This window comes from Sprattus sprattus (assembly GCF_963457725.1).
Source record: "Sprattus sprattus genome assembly, chromosome: 2".
NCBI lineage: Eukaryota > Metazoa > Chordata > Actinopteri > Clupeiformes > Clupeidae > Sprattus > Sprattus sprattus.
Window position 1 is genome coordinate 15,331,442 of NC_137921.1, and position 22,500 is coordinate 15,353,941.

The 22,500-nt window shown below is 44.3% G+C and overlaps 2 protein-coding genes across 6 annotated transcripts in view; both read right to left on the reverse strand.

Annotated features, from left to right (window-relative positions):
- The window catches only part of dnmt3aa (DNA (cytosine-5-)-methyltransferase 3 alpha a), a 60,234-nt gene extending 41,971 nt beyond the window's left edge, over positions 1-18,263 (reverse strand). The window contains 3 exon segments of the mRNA XM_080832166.1: positions 6,603-6,713; positions 15,439-15,642; positions 18,163-18,263. Coding sequence (XP_080688292.1) covers positions 6,603-6,713; positions 15,439-15,516 — 189 coding nt within the window. The 5' untranslated portion in view covers positions 15,517-15,642; positions 18,163-18,263.
- A 4,232-nt stretch (positions 18,264-22,495) lies between these two features.
- dtnba (dystrobrevin, beta a) overlaps positions 22,496-22,500 on the reverse strand; it is a 35,493-nt gene continuing 35,488 nt past the window's right edge. For 4 of the 5 annotated variants that reach the window (XM_080832671.1, XM_080832667.1, XM_080832668.1 and 1 more), the window contains one exon: positions 22,496-22,500. This exon is cut by the window's right edge and continues 393 nt beyond it. The gene's annotated coding sequence lies outside the window, so the exon portion shown is untranslated. The other variant, XM_080832670.1, reaches the window with a different exon arrangement.

Below are 22,500 nucleotides of genomic sequence, written 5' to 3' on the forward strand. Positions count from 1 at the left end.
GCCACACCACACATTCAACAAATACCCTCATACACATATTCAAGTGCACACTCGCACACACAAACCCCTATAGCTATTTCTTCAGCCACTTACTATTTTCTATTTTCTCTAGTCACAGACAAATTAACACACAGTGAAATGCACACCCACTCCCTCACACCCCACCAACATCCAAACATGAGTAACCCAACTAAGTGCTTCAACTCCCATCACACTCACACATCTACCAAATGACCCAGTCATCCGGAACCTGAGTCATGCATGCGAATCACCTACCAAACCTCAAATCCCTCTGAGTGGGAACTTCTCATTGGCAAGCTCAAAGGTCCCACGTTGGCAGCCATTTTGAGAGTTTCTCTCTATGTGTGAGATGCACTCTCGTGTCTGCATAACCCACAGGCTTTGCGCTATCTCACTAGACGCCAGCCAAGGCTCTGACAGGTGGACACACACACACACACACACACACACACATACATACTGTGTCTATATGCACAGATAAACAACCTATTCAGAAACCTCTCTCTGCTTCTTTTCCTCGCTCTGACTCGCACACACACCAGAGGGATAAGCGATGGTACTCGCAATGAGTAATTCTAGAACTCTTGCATGAGCCTTGCCAGATGAACTAGGCAGAAAGCTCCTCTCTTGCCTGGCTAGCACAGCACGGCGCTAACAACTTATGAGGAAAAAAAGTGAGCAACATATACACACACAAATAAAAAATTAAAAAAACACTTTCACAAACAGAAACAACTTCCACCTCTTGAGATTCCCTACAGCGGTTCCTCATCTCCGGGGCATAGTACTGCAGTCACATTAGCAGGATTGATAGCACAGACACACCTATAGGCCATTTGTTTACATATCACAAAGCTAATTATATACGTAGCTTTTATGGATGACAACAATGCAGGTAATGGCTACAACACAGCTAGCAGTTCGCTTTGCCCTCATCTATGAAGCAGTATGTGTAGGCTCCTCCGTAGGATCAAAGAAGTGAGCAGCGCACTCAATCACAGGAAAATGACAGCATGATTACCTACCATGATGCGAACAGAACCAAATGTGTCTTAGAGTCCACACCGAGGAACCTGGTTGCCACAAAACACTGAATCCTCTCTCTCTCTCTCTCTCTCTCTCTATTTCTGTCTCTCCTTCACTCTGTGCTGGTGTTTAAGCAGTAGTTTACTTCCTGTCTGCAGCAACCACGAGCTTCCTGTTCTATTTTATCCTGCTGCTCTTCTACTGGCCCCAAGACACGTGCTACAGTACCTGAAAACACAGGTTCTTTTATGAATACCCACACAGGCACACACACACACACACACACACACACACACACACACACACACACACACACACACACACACACACACACACACACACATACACACACACACACACACACACACACACACACACATCTATAAATGGGTATTTGACTTCATCTGGCCAATGCTTAGAAATCTCTTCGGCAGCGCTGATAGCCCGTGTGTGCTGGCGCTGTAGTACTATTCACTGACTCCCTGCCAGATGGCCTTGATTTCCTCTCTCTTGAAAAGAGACTGTGGTCTACACTTAGATTAGTGAATGAATCTGAGGGAGTGCGGATGTGTATGTGTGTGTGTGGGTGTTACACAAGCACCGAATGATCAACATTAATTCTAGATAAAGTTCCTTAAAGCATGTGGATTAGAGGTGAGGAGAGGTCAAAGGTGAACCTCCTCAGGAACCCGACCCTCTCAATAGTGTGCAGGTGGTTACATTTACATTGGTTTTAGTTGGTGTCTTTCTATTGTAGTTGAACAGAAAACTGCGGTTTAACTATATTATGGCTGACAGGGGTCTGCCTGGTATACAGTGCAGTGCTTGTGGCTCAGGGCTTTTTTACGGTTTGCCTGTGGTCAGTTGCAGGTTTGCAGTGAAAGGCAAGTCAGAGCCTTATAGTTTTAGCCTCCCTATATCCCTGGAGTTCTTAAAGGTGCATTAAGGATTAATAGCTATTCGCTAAAGGTATGCTAGCAGCTAAAACTAACGAAATCTCTTGAAATGTGCTGACTTTGACATTATGACAAACTAATTACTCAACGACTGTCCTTACACAGTCAAACATCAATCATGTGCAACACAAGACTAAGCAAGACGGCAAATAAGCTACTTACTAGATCGGCAGAAGGTAATCAAAGTCAGGTCGGCGGGCATCGGCCGGCAAAACTACAGAACGCAGTTATATGCCTATCGACCCTGCTATGCCATTGGCACGGACGCAATTCTCGATATTTAAAGTCATTGTAGCGCCCCCAATTTTTTTTAAGCTGTTATTTTAAGGTTAAACTGCTTATCCTAACCCTAATCCTGAAGCATAATTGTTGCATTTTGTACCTTTAAGTGAACCTGCAGCGCATTCTTCAGTATTGCATCCACCGGCTATATGACAATTAGAACCAAATTCAAATTGATATCAAATTCAACCATCCACTACTCCAGCAAATTAGCATGTTGCTTCAGGAGCACGGAAGGCAGGGGAGCCTTTTTTTGATCGATTGGCTGTCGAGTTCAAATATCAGCAACCTTTCACTAGAATAATTTCCTGTACCTTTTGTGTACCACTAATAACAACAACAAATTATTTCCTTAAAAAAGGGTGATGGATCATAAAAAGTTGCCACCTATCTTTCAAGCACACAGCAGCGAAGAGTCCACGAGTGAAAACAGAAACACTTACTGGTTATAGACCAGTAATCTCAATTCAGATGTGATCCAGCTTGTGGTTACACTGTGGCTTGAGCTGTTTGAAGTCCTTTCGGTCCTCTCAGCTGACTCAATCAGTGGCCAAGTCTTTTTGGGTTGTGAAGTAAGGAGGTTGCCAAATATGTAGCGCTTTTATGGAATATTTTGTTTGCCACACCCTTTTCTGGTGGGGAGGGCATTGTTGCCAGATATTCCTACGGGGGGTTATGTGACCTTCGGCTATTCCAGACTAGTCTAGTGCTGTGGGGTCCACAGTTTATTAAACACATGACCTAACAACCTAGCTATCCAAGAGTAATAGCCAAATATGTCATTAGCCTAGTCTCCTACTGACAACCAACCATTATCATCAGAAATTTCATTTAATGAGGAAGTTAATTCTAGCCTATGTATACTGAAACATTTTTATTGGCTTCAAAGCAAGGTCAGCTTTCCAGTAGACAAGTTATTCTTCTGGTCCTTGCTGTATATCTGGTTGATAGTGGGAACCACCAAGACATGTTCTGTGTTGGTTCAAATTCTGGTTTCCTTTCATTTGATGGTGGTTTTCAAAATAAGTCTCGCCTATGACACAGATGAGAGAGTAATACTTGGTCCTTATATAGAATTCAGTCTAACCTTTATCATTTGACTCACAACGTGGTTTGATCAGATATTCTTGACAAAAGGAGTGCAGTTACCCAACAACTACGATAGATCAGATATTGTTGGTGGGTTTGTGTGGTTGCCAGAACTTCCTCACTGAAGTGGTGGTGTGGTTGCCAGATATTTCTGCCTAATGAAGTCCAACAGTCTGAAGGAGTGGTGGATATGCAGACAACCCCCCCATAAATTCTGTATCCCGTTCCTACACAAAGGCAATCACTGTCCAACATACACTCTCGCTCTCTCTCTCTCTCTAACTCTCACTCTCTCTCTCTCACACACAAACACACACAAAATCTAAAAAATAAAAAAATCCTTTTTAGAACATTATGCAGTGTGTGTTTATTACCCTAATTAAGTCCACTTGCAACTAATCAGATTTGCCTTCAGTTAATGACACCAGCTATCTGACACTGGAGATTATCCATTAAATAACTTCCCGTCCTTCCATTCCATAGACTTTCACTTGTTTAGCATCTAGCTGGCTGGCTAAGGCTCCTAGTCGTACTCTAACTTATATAGGAACACAGTTCAAATGGCCCATGATAGACCTTACATTGAGCTGAAAAACAAATACAGTTTAATGTTCCACAAAATCCTATATTCTTTTAAGTGCTGTGGTCTCAAAACTCAACATACTCATATGTATATTTGTGCACACACATGCTCATTACCCCTCTCGTGGTCTGTCTCTTGGTCTTTCTCTGTCTCTCTTCCTGTCACACACACACACACACACACACACACACACACACACACACACACACACACACACACACACACACACACACACACACACACACACACACACACACACACACACATATAGAAGTGTCTCCACTGAGGCTGGGAGTAATCAGAGCCCTGAAGCTTTAGTCCCTTCAACTTATCAATTACAACCAGCTGCAAAAACACCCCCTGACTCTATACACATGCATACACATACCCCCCCCCCCCCCCACACACACACACACACACACACACACACACACACACACACACACACACACACACACACACACACACACACACACACACAGTCACATACACACACACACACACACTCACACATAGAAAGAGAGCATATAAGAGAATCCTGCTATCACACAAAGACTCAAATAGAATATAGAAGTTATATTACTCAAAGGACAATCATAATAGACACTGACCGAATTATGAGTTATAGGGAAAACCTTGCATTCTATTAGCAAGCGATACTTATTGTGTTATTTTGACAGATAAGGTGTTGGTGTCAATGGGGGGCAGGGGGAGGTGGACGGTTATGATGTGTGTTTACCACCCATAGCATAACACGCTCTCATATTGTTATGGGTCTATGATGTACCTTGCAAAGAGTGATGGGAAGTATATGAATGGGGCAGGTTCATTAGTGTATGTCTGCGTGAGTGTATGTGTGTGTGTGTGGGTTTGTGTGTGTGTGTGTGTGTGTGTGTGTGTGTGTGTGTGTGTGTGTGTGTGTGTGTGTGTGTGTGCGTGTGTGTGTATGTGTGTGTGTGCGTGTGTGTGTAAGTGATGTGCATGTTTGTGTATGTGAGACGTATGGGTGTTTTTAGAGTCACTTTCTCTGTCGTAGGATAAGGCAGCTTTAAATAACTCCCTCAGGGGACCTTAAGAGCTGCCTAATCCATTTATCCCTACGTATGTGGGTGTGTTTGAGTGTGTGTGTGTGTGTGTGTGTGTGTGTGTGTGTGTGTGTGTGTGTATGTTAGTGTGAGGGAGAGAGGGACAGAGAGTGATAGTGAGTGAACATATGAACATGTGAGTTTGGATGTCCATATCCATAATTACATGTTGTTACACGTGTGTTTATTTGTGTGTCCCTGTAGACATTTCTCTGTGTGAGTATGCATTGAGTCTGCTAGCAAGATGTCCTCGTATGCATCTTTGTAACTGGGCAAGCCTAGAGCAGCGTAATCCTCAACCGTGCAAAAATCTCTCACCCACAAAAACAAAACTAATACACACACGCATGCACACACACACACACACATGCACGCACAAACGTACGTCCAGTTGTACATCTGGTTATAGAGCCGTCTCGTATTAGTGTCCTGGAAAAGCAGACCGCTGCAACGCTGCAGCCCACCCGTCATTGTTTGGACTTGGCAGCATTACAGACTAAATATAGCTCACAAACACCCAGAGAGAAACAGCACGGGGGAGACACAGTTAGAGAGAGAGGACGAGAGAGAGAGGAAGGGAGGGAGGGAGGAAGGGAGGGAGAGACTGTGAGAGAGAGAGAGGAATGGAGAGAGAGACAGAGAGAGAGGAAGGGAGGGAGAGAGAGAGAGGGGGTGAACGGGTGCAAAGCACAAGAGAGGAGGACAGGGACATTGGAGCAGCGCTAGCATCAAAGCAGTTTTTCGTGGGGAGGGAAAACCAGGCAGGACTGGACAGGCCCTTCTCTTTACAGCAGACAAAATACAGGCACTCTCCCTCTCTGATTGACACAAACACACACACACACACACACACGTTCTACGTCCAAGCAGTGCCAGTATCTGTGATGCTGAATTTCCACAAAGCCCACAATCACTGCCACACACACACACACATACACACACACACACACATGAACATACCCACAAGACACATAGACGTGATTGAAAAGGTACCATGGGTTGATTACTGTAAGGTGATGTAGATCAGTCAAACCATTACTGAAACACCTCTAAATTAGTGTGACGCCCCCACCAAATAATCCCCAACTTGTGGCATGTATGATTTGTGTATACATTAAGATTCATGGAGATGTAACCAAATACATTACTGTGCTCTCTTTAATATACAAAATGGTAAGAAACAAAATAAGCCATTCACATTTAGTAAAGCTGTCATTACTAAATCTGTGTTACTTAACAACTTACTCTGTGTATTACTAAAAATGTGTATTACTAAATCTGTTACTAGGTAAGTAAATCTGAATTTGTGCTGAGCCTGCATGAATTCAAATACTGAAACCATCTGAAATACATGAGTCAATTTGGCACTAACCCTGAAATCAGAGGACATTCTTCATATAAATCATCTACCCACAAAGACCAAGGACAGATTACTAACAAGATCTTGTATAGGTGATTAGGACTGATTTGGTCGTGCACTTAACTGAAATAATAAACAGTCAGTCCTCCCAAACATTCCACCTGTGTGTTTGTGAGTGAGGTCAAAGGTGAGGCACTCACAGGTGGAGCTTTGCGTTTTCTTGCAGGCCGACCAACTCTGCGTGGTGAAGCGTTTGTCAGACTCACTTCCTGCGAGGCGTCCTTCGCTTCCTGCTCCGCCCGCTCTGCACTCTGCCCACAGAAACACAAACAGGTCACCTTACTAATGATGTACCTCACACCAGTACACATCACACTAGTAATGTACCTCACACACCTTACACACCTTACTAATGATGTACCTCACACACATTAGACACCTTACTAAAGATATATCTCACACAACTTACATACCTTTTACATCTCACTAAAGAAGTACCTCATATTCCTCACTAATGATGCACCTCACACACCTTACTAATGGTGTATAACACTCACACACATTACACACCTTTCTAAATATGTATTTCACACATCTTACATATCTCACTTATAATGTACCTCACACACCTTACACACCTTACTAAAGATGTATCTCACACAACTTATACACACACTAAATAAAGACTTCACACACCTCACACAAACATTTCACCTCAAGCAATAAAACACCGTCATCTCTGTATACACATCGCAAAAACAATCCGTGTTATACATCTCACCCACTACTATAAACCCCTAAGAGTACCTGTCCCCGTTGCCTAACACACACACACAAACACATCATCTCACACTCACAACCTGCATAACACATGTCACACAAACAGATGTTAAGGCACATTTTATACATTTGCGTAATAAACATCGTCCTCCTACCACATTTTAGGTTAAATCGGTGTAAGAATAAAAGTTGGGGCGGTGATCATTTTATAAGCCTTTAAATTGTGGTTGATTATTTCCCTGTATGTTTGCTGTTGCAAAGAATCATGGGAGGTTAAACATTAAGGCTGAATCCCATTTCTCCCCCTACCCCTTCGTCTTTCCCCTTCCCCTCCGTTTTGCGCGTTCATGTGGAGGGGTAGGGCTGTCCCAATTCACGTTAAGACAGAGGGGTAGGGGAAGGGGAAGCGCTTTCTACCCCTCCAAACGGAGATTTTCCGAGGGCACACTTCAAACGGAGGGGTAGACTGATTTCCCTCAATGCATTGCGAACCCGTGATCATTAAAGAACAAACATCGCGCAAGTCCATTTAAAAATGTCAGAAACAGCAGGGAAAGCATCACACAAATGAAAGTATTTTCTTTGTAATTCATGATTTTAAAACTTGTTTGATGAAATGTTGCATTGTGTAAATAACAGCTGCAGGCGCCATGTTTGTTTATATCTGGTGAGTGACAGCTGTCGCTCTCCGGTAACGTAACAGCTGACGCTTCGTACTGATGACGTACGTAATTGTTGAAGTGCTATCCCAATTCGAAGGGCTAGCGTTTCAACCCCTTCGGCTACCCCTCCGTTTGAAAAAGCGAAGGCAAAGGGGTAGGGGTAAGGGTAGGGGTAGAGATTAGAAATGGGATTCATCATTTTGGGCAGTGTCAATTCAGTGCAAATTCAGCTGGAGGATGAGCTGGAAAACATTAATGTCAGTTCACATCAAACTAATATAATTAACAACAAGAGCAATCCGAGATTTCTGACCTCCAGCAAGGAGGTACACAAATCCGGATCCAGATCCAGATCCGGATCATCCTGAAATTTTAATGGGGATGTCCCAGGACCAAGATCCACCTCTTGTGAAAATTTCAGAAAGATCTGCCCAGTAGATTCTGAAAAATCTTGTCCATAGACAGACGGACAAATAAATTAACGGACCCGATCGCATAACCTCCTTGCTGGAGGTAACAACAAGCCCAACCTACGACAATAAGCCCACACAATAGCGGGTAGAATGGAATGGCGTGGGAGCTGAATGGATCCTAAGTCTAAACTCTCAGTCTGTGTTCAAACTACTTCAACCCTTCAACCTCACTTCAAGCCTCCACCTCAACCCAAACCCCCCCCCAGCAGCAGTCAGGTTGTGACCTCAACATCACATACGTGGTGGAGTGCAGCCTCCACGACCATCTCAGCTGGATGCAGCTAGTGCGGTCCGTCGCCCTGAGCAACGCCAAGCAATGGTGAGGAGGATGAGGGTGGCTGGGGGGGGGGGGGGGGGGGGGGGCAACTCTGCTCTTATGTTTGTATGACAGTTGAAACAACTGTCACACATGCAGACACAGATGGAAAATCTCTCTCACACACACACACACACACAGGCAAACACAGGCAAACACACACACACACACACACAAACATACAACCATACAGACACAGATGGAAAATCACACAAACAGGCAAACACACATGCACGCACACACACACTCAATGCACACATGCACACATACAACCGACACACAGAATTATGTAGACACACACCACACACACAGATTGAACACACGCAAACACACCACACACATACAGAGCAATCGCCTGCTGAGACAGAGTGGAAATGGAGGCACAAAGATTAAAAACAAAGAAGCCTCAACTCCCTGTATCTTTCTGCCATTCTCCTTCTCTATCTGTCTGTCTGTCTCTTGCCTACCAGCTCTTTGTCTCTCCCATCTCCCTCTTTCAGCCTCTCTCTCCGTTTCTCTATCTCTCTCTCTTTTTATTCACTCTCCCCCCCCCCCCCCCCCCCCACTGTCAGAGTGACGCCACAGGTTCTGACTGTCCTTCTCTTCCTGTTTCCTCCCTGACGGCTTGAGAGCAGTTCCTGCCTGGGCCCACCCCCCTGGGCAGCCAGCCAATGAGGCTTCAAAATCAGCACCGACCACATAAATACACTGACATAAGCATTTACATATGCAGACTTAATCTCTACCTCACATACATACACATTCACACATGTCCGTACAGTACACTTCTCCCTAACCCTGCCACACACAGGTGCACACATACATACATATGTCATACTATACTATGTCTATATGTTTGCAGGTACAGTATGCAAACACACACACACACACATACACATACACACACACACACACACACACACACACACACACACACACACACACACACACACACACACACACAAACACAGACACACACACACACACACACACACACACACACTCACACACACACACACACACACACACACACACACACACACACACACATACACACACACACACCTACTGCTGCCTCTTCAGTCTTTATTTCTACGTTTCACGGCCCCCTACTCTGCCACTGGTATTTTTAGACAGAACCATTTGAAAGGCTGCTTTTCTTGGAGACGGAGAAACCCCAAAGCCCAGACCACAAGCCTTCCCCCCTCTGTCTCTTCCTCACACTCACACTCACACCTCTGTCTCTTCCTCACACACACACACACACACACACACTCCCTCAGGTTATGACACAGGGTTGTCGCTTTCTTTCTCTCTCTCTATTTCTACTGTACTGAGGTTCTTACTTTCCACCTTTCATTCATTTTTAGGAGAAATATCTGTCACTCTTACCGCCACCTAATTGCCCTATTAACCTTGCAGACGCACTGGGGAGCAGTTGCCTTGAGAGCAGGAGGTGAATATGAGGTTGCTATGGAGGAAATACTGCTTAGCAACCGTCTCCGATCAGAGCATGATGCTGCTCTGCTGACTAAAGGGTCTGGCATGGAACAAACATGTTGACGTAATTTCCGTGGCAACCCTCCTAGCAACTGCCGGGTCCTTTGAGGATGTTTCTCGCCCCGGCTTTGATAACTTCTGGCTACCTCACCAGCCCATACAAACACATTCACACACATACACACACACACACACACACACACACACACACACACACACAAACACACACACACGCACACACACGCACACACACACACACACACACACACACACACACATACACACAGACAGAGTAAAGTAAGTGGGAGGCGAAGTGCAAATATGTACAAATTCTCTATCCCTCTTTCTCTCTCTCTCTCTCTCTCTCTCTTCTCTGCCTCTCGTGTGACATAACAGAGGCAGAGCTGCCCTCTCTGTAATTCCTTCGTATGCCAAACTAGGAGAGCAGCGGCACCCAAACACAAGTAAATAAATAAACACACAGTCCTAAAACAATGCTTAAACTCGAACATATAAACACGGGAATAAATACAGTCCCTAGCAGAGAACAACTAGCACATACAAACAGGAAAACACAAATAAACACAAATAAACACACACTCACACAAACACACACACACACACACACACACACACACAAACACACACACAAACACACACACACAGTCACATGCTTAGGCATCCACATACAAACAAACAAACACCCACACATGAACAGACATATTTTCATATGGACATGCACGATGTCTCTCACCCACATACACACACACACATAAGATAGTTCTTGGTTAGGAGAGAGTGGCAGTTGCACCGGTTCACTGAATGCATGGTCCCGTACTATTCCTCTATTGAATAAATGTCAGCATAAAGCTGAGTGTATGCATGTGTCTGTGTGTGTTGCACGAGTAGGTCAGAGTGTGTGTCCATATATGAAATATGTATGTTCATGTGTGTGTGTGTGTGTGTGTGTTTGTGTGTGTGTGTGTGTGTTTGTGTGTGTGTTTGTGTGTGTATGTGTGTGTTTGTGTGTGTGTGTGTATGTGTGCGTGTGAATGTTTACTCTGCCTCCCTCAGTTGAGTGGCATGCCTATATTGGTCAATACTCATTAACTTGAAATACAAGCCTGTAAAAATAGAACCACGCTGCTGTACAACACACACCATAATACACACACAATCCTCATACCTTCTGTTATATGTCCCATCCGTAAAAAAAAACCTAAAACAGTTCAAAATACAGAGACTGCGCTCTAGGCCCTTTAACAGCCATGTGGTCAACAAAATGTTTTGAGACAGCAGGCCACTGCTGAGAGGGATGGAGACAGGACGGCGCTCTGCAGACACGGGCAGGGTTTCAGCAGTGAGTTACAGCCAGGGATATGGTACATACTGGAGAAGCAGAATAGACACGAGTCCATGGGAGACCGCCCTTGAGAACTATAGTGGATTATATATTGGGGAAAGGTCTGTTTTAAGGAATATTCAGTGGAAACTGTTTTGGCCATCAATAGTGCGCCTCCCCAATAGTACACCTCATTGTGTGGCCATGCCATGAAGGTTATGCTCACACTGAGCTCATATAAAGTGCCTCAGAGGGCTGTGCTGTGAGAGCAGACGCAAAACCAAATGATTTAAAAGGGTGGGACCAAGTGTTTAGTAGGGAAGTTTGGTGGACAGAAATAGATTCAGGTGGCTGTTTCCTAGAAGACGCCCCAAAACCCTCTTTTAAAGCAACCTACTCTGTTCTATGTAGATGTTTTAGCCTCTATGGGTAACAAATTCCTTTTAGAAAGGGCTCTTAACCCAAATGACACAGGTTTGACAAAGAGCTCTTTACCCAAATCACACAGGTTTGACCCCCCCCCCCCCCCATCAAAGGGTTCTCCAGAGGGTACAGAGAAGCCAATAACCTTTTCTTCTTTTTCTTCCAAGAGTATAGAATTACCAGATTCACAAATCATTTTTAGATCCCACGTGGTAAGGATAGGCTCAGTCGAGTATGTGGCGGTGTGTATGATGTGGGAGGGCGTGGTAGTGACTCCAGGGGGGGGAAGACTGATGAGTCAGTCTGAGCTTCGGTGTGTTGTGCTGGGGGAGAGGGCTTAGTGGAGCAGCTGAACAGCTGACTGAGGGTCAGGCGGAACTGGGCAGGGCAACAGAACCCAATGGATGGGGGGGGGGGGGGGGCGTTCATGTGGAGAGCTGAAAAACAGGTGAGGTATTAGAATATTAGAATGGAGAGTGTGGGGGTGCGATGGAATATTTGGTAGGTCGACAGGGAAGTCGAATTAGGAAATGGTGGGGCAGTGGAGTATCTGGCACGGCTGTATTACACGAGATTTGGTGTGCCGCTGGACAGGCTGATTGGTTGGCTGTCGAATCTGCACTATTTCTGTCAACGGCAAGTTATTTTGGGCACCTTCTGTTGCCAAGCAACCAGACTGCGATCAGCGCCGGGGAAAGGAAGTTCCCTAGTGAAACAGGGAACAGACTCTGTTCCGGCTGCTACCTCTCCCCTCCTCCTCCTCCTCCTCTATACTGTCTTTCTCCATCTCTATCTCTTCATCATCCTGTCATCTCCCTCCTCTGCTTCGGTCAACTCTCTCCATCCTCCATAAGATCTGCTGGGTTTTATTTCTTTCATAGTTTAAGAACGTCTAGCGAGTTTGGAGGAACCCATCCTTCCCCTCCATCCCATACGTTTCAGAAAGGAAGTCAACCTCTGCTCTTCTCAAGGTCTACCAAACCTGCTCCCTCTCCAACAAAAAGACACACACTGACCCATTTCAGCACTTCAAGTAGGCAGCACTGTCCAAGCATCAAACCAAGCCAAGATAAAGGCCTCATGCCATTATAACAGAAGCCATTTTAACACACATTTTCTTTGAATAATAGTACTCAAAGCAAAACATAGGAAATGAACAAGTTTGAAATGATTTGTGGACAAGAAGGGTCAAGTACAGCCTTGGCACTGTTAACCATAGAATAAACGATCATTTCAAGAATATCACAGTGAAGTCCACGATTTTGTTTCAAAACTTTTTCCTGTAAAAGGCTCCCATGACACGGCGAAAAATTGACAAACTTTTCCTCTTCAAAGACAGCGTGAGTTACTCACACCAATACAAACATTTCCAGTGGATAAATAAACAGAGCGTGCCCCTACTCTGACACAAGGCCAGTGCTTTATGATGTGGTTTTTGGAAAATGAGTTGCAAAAATGATTTTGTCTGATTTATTTGAGACACTTTGGCGGCATGAAGGGCCGTGAAAGGAGCGGCATTTCTGCAGCGGCAAGGACACTGGTGATTAAGTGAGACGCAGGCCTTTCTTCATAAGAGCAAGACTGCAAGTGTGTGTGTGTGTGTGTGTGTGAGAGAGAGAGAGACAGAGAGTTCTACAAGTGTGTTTCTGTGTTATTTTACTTGCAAAACATCAAAGCAATCGAGTAATGACTAAATGTGAGAACAGTATGTGTGGAAGTGTGTATCTGTCTGACATTTGTCCAATAAGCATGTGTAAGTATGACTCAGTCTATAAATGTTTGTGAGGTATCTGTATTTGTGCAGGAGCACATGTCTGAGATGAGATGAGATGAGATGGAGGTGTGCAAGTGTATCGTATGTGAGATTGAAAAAGAGAATGAGAGAGAAGAGCTGCATTCAATAGTGAGTCACATGCAAGACAGAGACTGTGTCTGACACTGACATGCATGCTTGTGTGTGTGTGTGTGTGTGAGAGAGAGAGAGAGAGGGAGAAAGAGAGAGAGAAAAACAGATAGAGACATACATAAGTGTGTATGAGTGAGTGTGTGTGTGAGAGAGAGAGATATAGAGAGAGAGAAAGAGAGAGAGAGAGAGAAACAGAGAGAGAGAAACAGATAGAGACATACATAGATAAGTGTGTATGAGTGAGTGTGTAGTGTGGTCTGATCTGAGATCAGGTTCTGACGGCTGGCCACCCTGACAGGGCCAAAGAAAACATTGCCTGACAATGGCAATAAATACTGCACTGGAGGGCAATAAATAACTTTCACAGAGTTCATGCAGACGTCCACACAAACTCTGCAGGCTAATGACTGAAAATTGCAGAGAAAACAGTCCTGGAATCAATGCTTAGATTCTCCGCAAGTCTCAAGAGGTTTTCACCCCAAGAAGAGTGATTCTTGAATGTGGGACACTGAATTCAAAACAAACACACATTTACCCTGTTTACTAAGGACAGTTTTATGCCACAAAACCTGAGGTTACACACAACCTGACTCACACATCACAACTGAAAAAAAAGATGCTAAAAGCTGTTTATATCACTCCACACATAAAACAGTCTCTCTCTCTCTCTCTCTCTCTCTCTCTCTCTCTCTCTCTCTCTCACTTACACACACACACACCCATTCATGCAGAAGTTGTGAAACTTTCAATTAACACCACTTCACATATCAAATTCCAGATGTTAAAAACATGTGCGTCGCAGGTAGTGATGCGCATTGACCGTGTGGTGCCCGTATTTACCTTGCAAAGGTAAGGTCCCGAAACGTTCTGGTAAGTGTTTTATAATATACTCCTCACACATTTTAACTATAGTGAGAAATTACTCCCTCACAAAAGTAAATGGCAAATGTGCTCCCATCGTGATTATAATGAAGAGAGTCACTGATTTACCTTTAAAACCAATGTTCATGAGCCGGTAAGGACCGTCTGTAGCGAGTGTCCTTGACAGCTGTAGTAGGCCTACTAGAAACATTTGCTATATTCACAGATTGTACACAAAGATTCAGGGGGCTACATTTTTATAAGCGTAACATAACAATACAATTCTGAAAGCCAAACAATTGTAATGTCGAGAAATATTATAACGGACTGATGACATCTGGCATGGCTTGGGCCTCTGCAAGATTTGGCAACATTTGGCTTTCTTTCGTCTACAAACCATTCTGGATATAGACGTATTCTGAGGAAAATGGCCGCACTATGGACGGCAAACGTAATTTGGTTTGGATCTTCCGTGCGAGTGAGACCGACGGATTTTGCGGCATCTGGTCTGTCCTTTACCGACCGATCAGTGAGCGGCTCATCGTCTGCATGCAGTTACCCCCCGCCCCCACATCTTTCACTCTCACACACATACGCACATTTGGTGTGCGAGCAATACCCCAGCCCTTCACACACACACACACACACACACACACACACACACACACACACACACATGTTCTGTCTCTACCAGTAATGTACTCACAGAGGCACACACACATACACACACCAGGCATACAAGCTGGGAATGTTTCTAGCGGCGACCGCCTTACCGTTTTTTTCGTTGCTGCGTCACAGTCCAAGTCGGAAGTTTTGAATGCAGGATTGGCAGCCGCTGCGTTGGATGGCATTGTCAATTAAGAGGAAGATTTTATTTTTAGTTTGTGATTCAAATGAAGTTGGAAAAAAAAGAGTGGAAGTGATTTTTGGAAGATCGGTTCTTCTTCCGTCTTCAAACCTTCCGATCTTCCCTTTCCCTGAAAATAAAAGCATATAACATATGGATGTTCTGCATATAATTCCATGACACCACTTCATATAAGGCATAAGGTATAAGGCAATGTTACGTTAAATCACAATAATGATTTGTGACTGAGTCAATTACATGCCCACAGCCCTTAAAAAAATCTGGGGGAATAGTATTTTACAAACAATTCAAACATAGTGGAATACTATTATTTAATTGTAATATTTGCGTTTTCCGGTGTTAATAGGCTTACGCAAGAATGTTAACAGTTCAGCGTTATATTCCAACTGCAAAACCTCCGTGTGCCGGGCTTTAAGTATCAGAACGTTACAGAATTGCTTAAAACTCTTGGCAGATTTTATATCGGTAATCTCCATTGAAATGTGCACAATTTTAAACAAAGGATTTCCGTCATAAAGATAACCACTGCGGCAGCAGACAGTCTTTGCGCACAAGGCTCGACTTTAACATGGCGGTTGTTGAATCTCTGCCAAATTCTATTTTCCACTTTTTCACAGAGCTGGATTAAAAAAATGTGCGGTCACGGGACAGTCTGACATGAATGCCGTTCGATTCTTTCAATAGGATACCATTAATACTCTGCGACACATATTTCCAACATAATGTTTAAGTTAAGACTTTGTAGAATGTAATGGAGAGTATATTGTTTTGACTCCCCTATAGGCCCGCTGGCAATGAACGAGTTCTGCGCCTCGCCACAAAACGTCTTCCCCTTCGGACAGACGTGCGTGCGTGCGTGTGTTTGATGCCTGAATCTAATAGGCCTAGTCTCCGTCAGAAATGCATTCCATGGGTAAAAGTTATATTACGGGGATGTTTTAAAAAAAGAGGAAAAAAGTCGATTTCCATTCAAAATGTCCAACCCGGTGTTTGGACATGTAGCTAGGGGAAATGGATAAGTCTATTCTCCGCGGGTTTAAATTCGATTAGATACACCAAATACAATGTTTCAAAAAAGATAATTTAAATCACGCTAACTTCGAGCGGATGGGAAAGGGCAGCGGGCTATGGAGTGCTACAGTGGGTCAATGCCCCCAGATGATCTCACGTCTGTGGGGTTAAGAGGGGTTAAGGATGTGTGAACGCCTGGATCAGGTGCAGGGGAGCGTATATTATACGTGCAGATCACAAAAAGCATCAAATTGATGGGCGTCCGAACCTCGAAACAGAAATGACATTAAATCAAATGATGGCGATGGGCTTGTATGGAGTTCTCTACACTTAATGACACGATTGGACGATCTGGGATTTCAACTCTCCACGCTAGTTTAGAAAAGTATGCTACAGATATGATGACAGACAACAGGTGCTGGTATGATGCAATGATTTGATCGTTGTGAATCTTCCATTTAGCCCGGGGGCTCCAACGATTCGGGAACATCTGGATGCACACGCACAGCGCATGAAACTTTAATATATTTCACATAACAATGCACTTAATGGCGATGTATACATAGGCCTACACACTTGCCTGCAGGTAGACAAGGCACATTAGTTTGTTTATTCCAGATACATATTTGATTTGATTTCGCTAACATGTGCAATCCCATAATAATACAGTGAGCTTCAGTGATCATTTGCGCAGGACAGGTGAGCACACCTCCGCCAGATCGACAGAGGCAGACATGCATGTAGGTCAGACACCCAGGCTGGATTACAACCCTTTTTAGGGACAACAGGCCCACACCGACACGCTGTCACCAACGTTACAAACAAAAAACACAAAGCTACCCCGTCTTTTCTACCGCCGAATTGATGTCGCCTGCCCGAGACAAGGGTTAACGCGGTTACATGAAATATCCCGATCATTAGGTAAGCTAATCAATGAGTCATTTGGCCTGCTAGCGCGCTTCCCGTGTGCATAACATTGGGGAACGAGCATAGATGATAATCATGGAAAAATACTTATTAAGGGGATGTGAAATCACTCCTCCCCTTTTTCTCTGGACAAAGGCAAATTATAGGCTAACTTCATATTTTGGATGAAATCGCAAGGTAAACATGTTTGCAAGGACGAAAAATATTTCCTATCGACATAAACAGATCATCAGTGTGTTAATGACATCATTAAAATATTCAGTCAGATAAGTGGAGCGGTGTCTCGCGCCGGCGGCGTCTGCCATCCCCAATAACGTACCGAGACCCAAGTTCTCTTCGCTTCGTTCGCAGTGCATCTGTAAATAAGAAAACGACAGAAACCTCTGCTAATTTTCTGCATATGCTTGATCATTGTAGGAGAAATCCGCACGACGACGTGAAACCACATTATCGTGTCGTTTATAACATGTTTACGAGCAGAGGTGACCGAACTGTGCGGCGGACCAGCGCGAGAAAACTCCTCAAGTTCACGCAGCTTTAAAGCGCACATATGAGGACGCATATAATTCTGGACAGCCAACCCACCATTGCGCGAATCAACTCACTGTAGCGCTGAAGTTTGACACGAATGCAAAATGTGCGTAGGGGCGCGTGTCGGTGTGTTTCACCCGCAACGTGCGGTCTTATTTACCCGTTTCGCCAGCCCCAGGCCTGTACCCTCCGGTAGTCGCGCGCTGCCCGGTCTTCCCTCCGCGTCTCTCCCGGTCCACCTCCTCCCTTGCCGGCCTGGCCCGCTCCGGTGTCTCCGCTCTCGTGCGCCGCAGAGGCCGGCAGACCGGAAGAGATTCCGCAGGGTCCTAGACGGAGTTCGGTGTCGGGCTCATCTAGTCGTGACATCACGGAAACGTCTCCTATGCTTAATCCCTCCGACCGAAAGCACCAAACTCTGGGTTGAAGCAGCCAAGTGTTTGTCTTAATAAATAGAACACATTAATAGCCCTAATGCATTTTTTATATCTGCTGGACAGCAAGGAAATCGTGTCAGATTCACACTCAGTTCTTGCACAGTCACCTTATCTTCTATAGGCTACTGCCTGGAATTTAGGTTAATTGTGCAGGTCTGAAATGTAAAACGTGGCTATAAAAAGTACTACCCCTCTTAGATATTTTAGCAATTCATTGTATTGGAAGATGGCACTCATACACTCAAAACAGTTCATTAAGTCTAAATCAGAAAGGAAAAAACGTATTCATGTTATAATGACAAAGAGATAAACAATAGCATTATGTGCTGTCATAAAAAAAATCAACCTTTTGAAAAACCTTCCCTGATGTAAGAGGTGCGTGTGCACATATCTCTCTTGCTCCCTCTCTCTCTCCGTATGTGTGTGTGTATATGAACAGGTATACTGTATATGCTTGAATGCACATGTATAGGTGTGTATAACAATCAGTGTGTATGTAAAATACAGGTATATGCTTGACTACATCCGTGGGAGAGAGAGCATTATACTTAAACATGTGTCTGTGTGTGTGTGTGTGTGCGTGTGAATATGTACGTAGATCTTTTCAGGTATATACGCTCGGGTACATATATGTACTGTATGTGTGACTGTGCAAACATTGGTCTGTAACAGGCGGCTGACCCCTGATAAACCCTATATGCGGGTGCTCTGTGGCCGCTCCCTTTGAAGGCAGGGGTGTGTGTTTCTCTCTCCTGCAGAGCTGCCAGAGGTGAGAGAGTTTGTGTCGAAGTCCCTTGGGGTACAATTACACAACACCAGCAGCAAGCTGCCCATGCAGGCTGGCAGGTGCTGTGTGTGTGTGTGTGTGTTTGTGTGTGTTGCAGTTAACATGCAAAATGCTGTCACTCTCATCGGATTCTCACATATCTTTTTATCCACCTTTTTCAGTGTTTCACTTTCGCTCTTTTTATTGGTCTCTTCCTCTGTTCATTAAATGCAATTCACAAACACACACATACACGCACGCACACACACACACAAACATCAACAAAACAGGGATTGAAGGAATTAAAAAGGGAATCATTTTGAGGAAAAAGGTACATTCATGTGTGTGTGTGTGTGTGTGTGTGTGTGTATACAAAGCATCACAATATTTCTACATGTAGGCTCCAGTAGCCACACAGACTGTTTGCCAGAGGGGTTTGGTCATGTGGCTTGGCCTTGCAATGGCACATAACGATACATATCACAGCAAAACAATGAGCGTGTAAACAAAGAATTCGTGTGTAGAGGAAGGAAATGACCTTGAGTGTGAAAGCTCGTCGAAATCCCACATTCTCGCACTACACACACACACACACAACAGGGCGCAGGAGTTGTGATTGTGCCATATCGCTATCAGACAGAGCACACTTGCGTGGTGTTGTTCGCAGACCGGACCCCTGGTCAAGGCACATCAGTAGTCTACTATACAGCCTACCAACCTACTCTACTTCGCGGTGAACACGGCCTGACTCGCTCCTGTCCTTATTAAAATTCATTCCACGTCGTGGCGGTCTCGCCTTGGCTGTCTGCCAGCTCTGGCTCACCGTCACCCGGCGCACTGTAGTTCCCTTGGCCGCACGTGTCCAGATCGTTCCATTTGCTGATGCTGCCACGCGGGGGCTTTGACGCTGAACTAATGGTAAAGTAGGCCTACGCTACCTTAAATAACAACACATAATATTTACATTTATTCTAACGTTACCATACGGGATGTTGCTTTCTGCAGTCTACTTTTAATCAAAGGCAGTTATTATTTTCTTAATTCGTAATTTATAGGCCTACCTGCCCTAATTAACATATCTTGGATATAACCCGTTTCCTCTTGAAACACCAGGATAACCTAAGACAAAGTTAGCTTATTTTGTAGCCCACCTTCCAGCAAGTGTCGATCTCTTAGCTTTTCTAGTAATCAGTATAGTGCGGGGGAGTACTGACAGAACTAACACGTGTCACACTTCAGGTTCAGGATCCATAACGATGATAACAGTGTGTGAGCCAGGACAACAGTGTCACCATGGAAAAGCCACGTCAGTTTGTAACTATGGCAACTAAAACCCATCACAGGTAGTGCTGAAGCGAGGTGCACATAGACCTACCTCAGGAAGACCCGGTAACCTACTTTGGAAGTGTGTATGTCTAGTAGTGTAAACTAGAGGTCCTGGAAACATATTTACATTTTCCACTCATTGCATCTGTACACAGCACTAAACAGCACAGAATGCCTGACAGGAGTTTCTAGTGTTGGTGCAAGATAGAAGCACAGCACATTACCCATTACTAACCCACACCAGATAAACATGACACTTACTGTCATGAAGTAAAACTAACTCATAATTCATTGAGCATGCAGTAAAGTTAAACAAGGGTGACAACAAAAACAGCACAACTATAGATTGTTTTAAAATATGATTTATTTCAGCTGCACAGATCAACATTCAGTATCATGACAGAAAAATATCCTGCAGCATCCCAGTAAAAAGCTCTCCTCTGACACAGGATGCAGATCTTTGAAGGGCCCCATAGGCTGGGGCCTCATGCTCAGGCTCCCTGACTCTGGCCTCGGAGCCAGAAAGACACAGTACTTCGGTGGCACCCTCAGGACACCTGATTGGCGTGTAAAAAAAAAAAAAAGCTAATGGTTTCCAGCACCATGCACTCCCAATATCCCTGCGACATCAGAGTCCCCCCACCCCCCTCAAAAACATGCATCTGGAAGACAAAACACTGTAATATCTTGCCTCTGTCCCCCCCCCCCCCCCCCCCATACACAACACTGACTGAAGTAGGGTGGGGTGGCGTTGAGGGAGGGTGGGAGTGATTCTGTGGCACACATAATGGAACAGGAAGTGAGGTCATGTTTTGGCGTGCATTTAAGGGTGGCATACTGTAGTTTAAATGAGGGGAAATTAGCTGAAAACACACTGCAGCTTTGCTAAAAGACTACACTATCAACACAAGAAATCTCAAAATAAACATAATTTTGGCACAATTACATCATTACTTATTATTGTTACAGCAGGTGTTATAACTGATTTTCAAACACAATGTATATTATTGAGAAACAACAACAGAAAAAACCCACAACTCTTAGGTCTTGTGACTCTTCACTCACTAGTGTGACTTTACAGTCCAGCGGTCAACACAAACACAAACACACGCGCACACACACACACACACACGCACACTCACACACACACACGTATGCAAGTAAGTAATATCCTTACACATGCACAGGTACACACAGACACACCGAATCTGCAACACACAGCAGGCCAGATATTTAAATGTGCATGTAGCAGATCTTCAGCTTAAAAAAAAAAACAAGAAGCAGTGCTTTCACAAATGAAAAAAAAAAATCCATCCATCCATCAAACACAAGAGCTTAGTACCTACAATAAATCACAAACATAATCTATGACTTTAATAATATACACAAAAACTCTTCTGGTTGACCCAGGAAGATACAGCATTGATTGATTCAGTCTGACTTGAAATCACCACTTGATCATGTGTCCCGACAGGTTAAGAACCTGCAGGGGGGTGATCAGCTCTCTACATAACCATATAAGCTAATGTACTGAACTAAGAAAATAAATAAGCTTCCATCCAAATAAATAAACAAACAAACAAACACACCCTACTGGTTGAGTTCCGTCTGTGTCACAGGTCAGACGTACAGCAATAAATACTCTGTAGACAAACCCCACCCACCTCTGCCAATGCCCGTTAACAAGACCACACCCATACCAATCATTTGCCACACCCACACTCATAGAATTCTATGCACCTGCCCCTCGTCCACTTTCTTTGTCTCTTTCATCATCATCATCATCATCATCATCATCCTCTCCCCATCTTTCACTTTCTCTCAATCCCTCTTCAGTCCCACTCTGTTTATACTTCTCAGGAAGTGGCATACCATCAGAGCGGGTGGAGACACTAAGTTCTGCTATCTTTGGGTTGATTTTCTCCCACTAAATCTTCACCTCGTCCACCTGCACCCCCCCACCCCCCGCCCT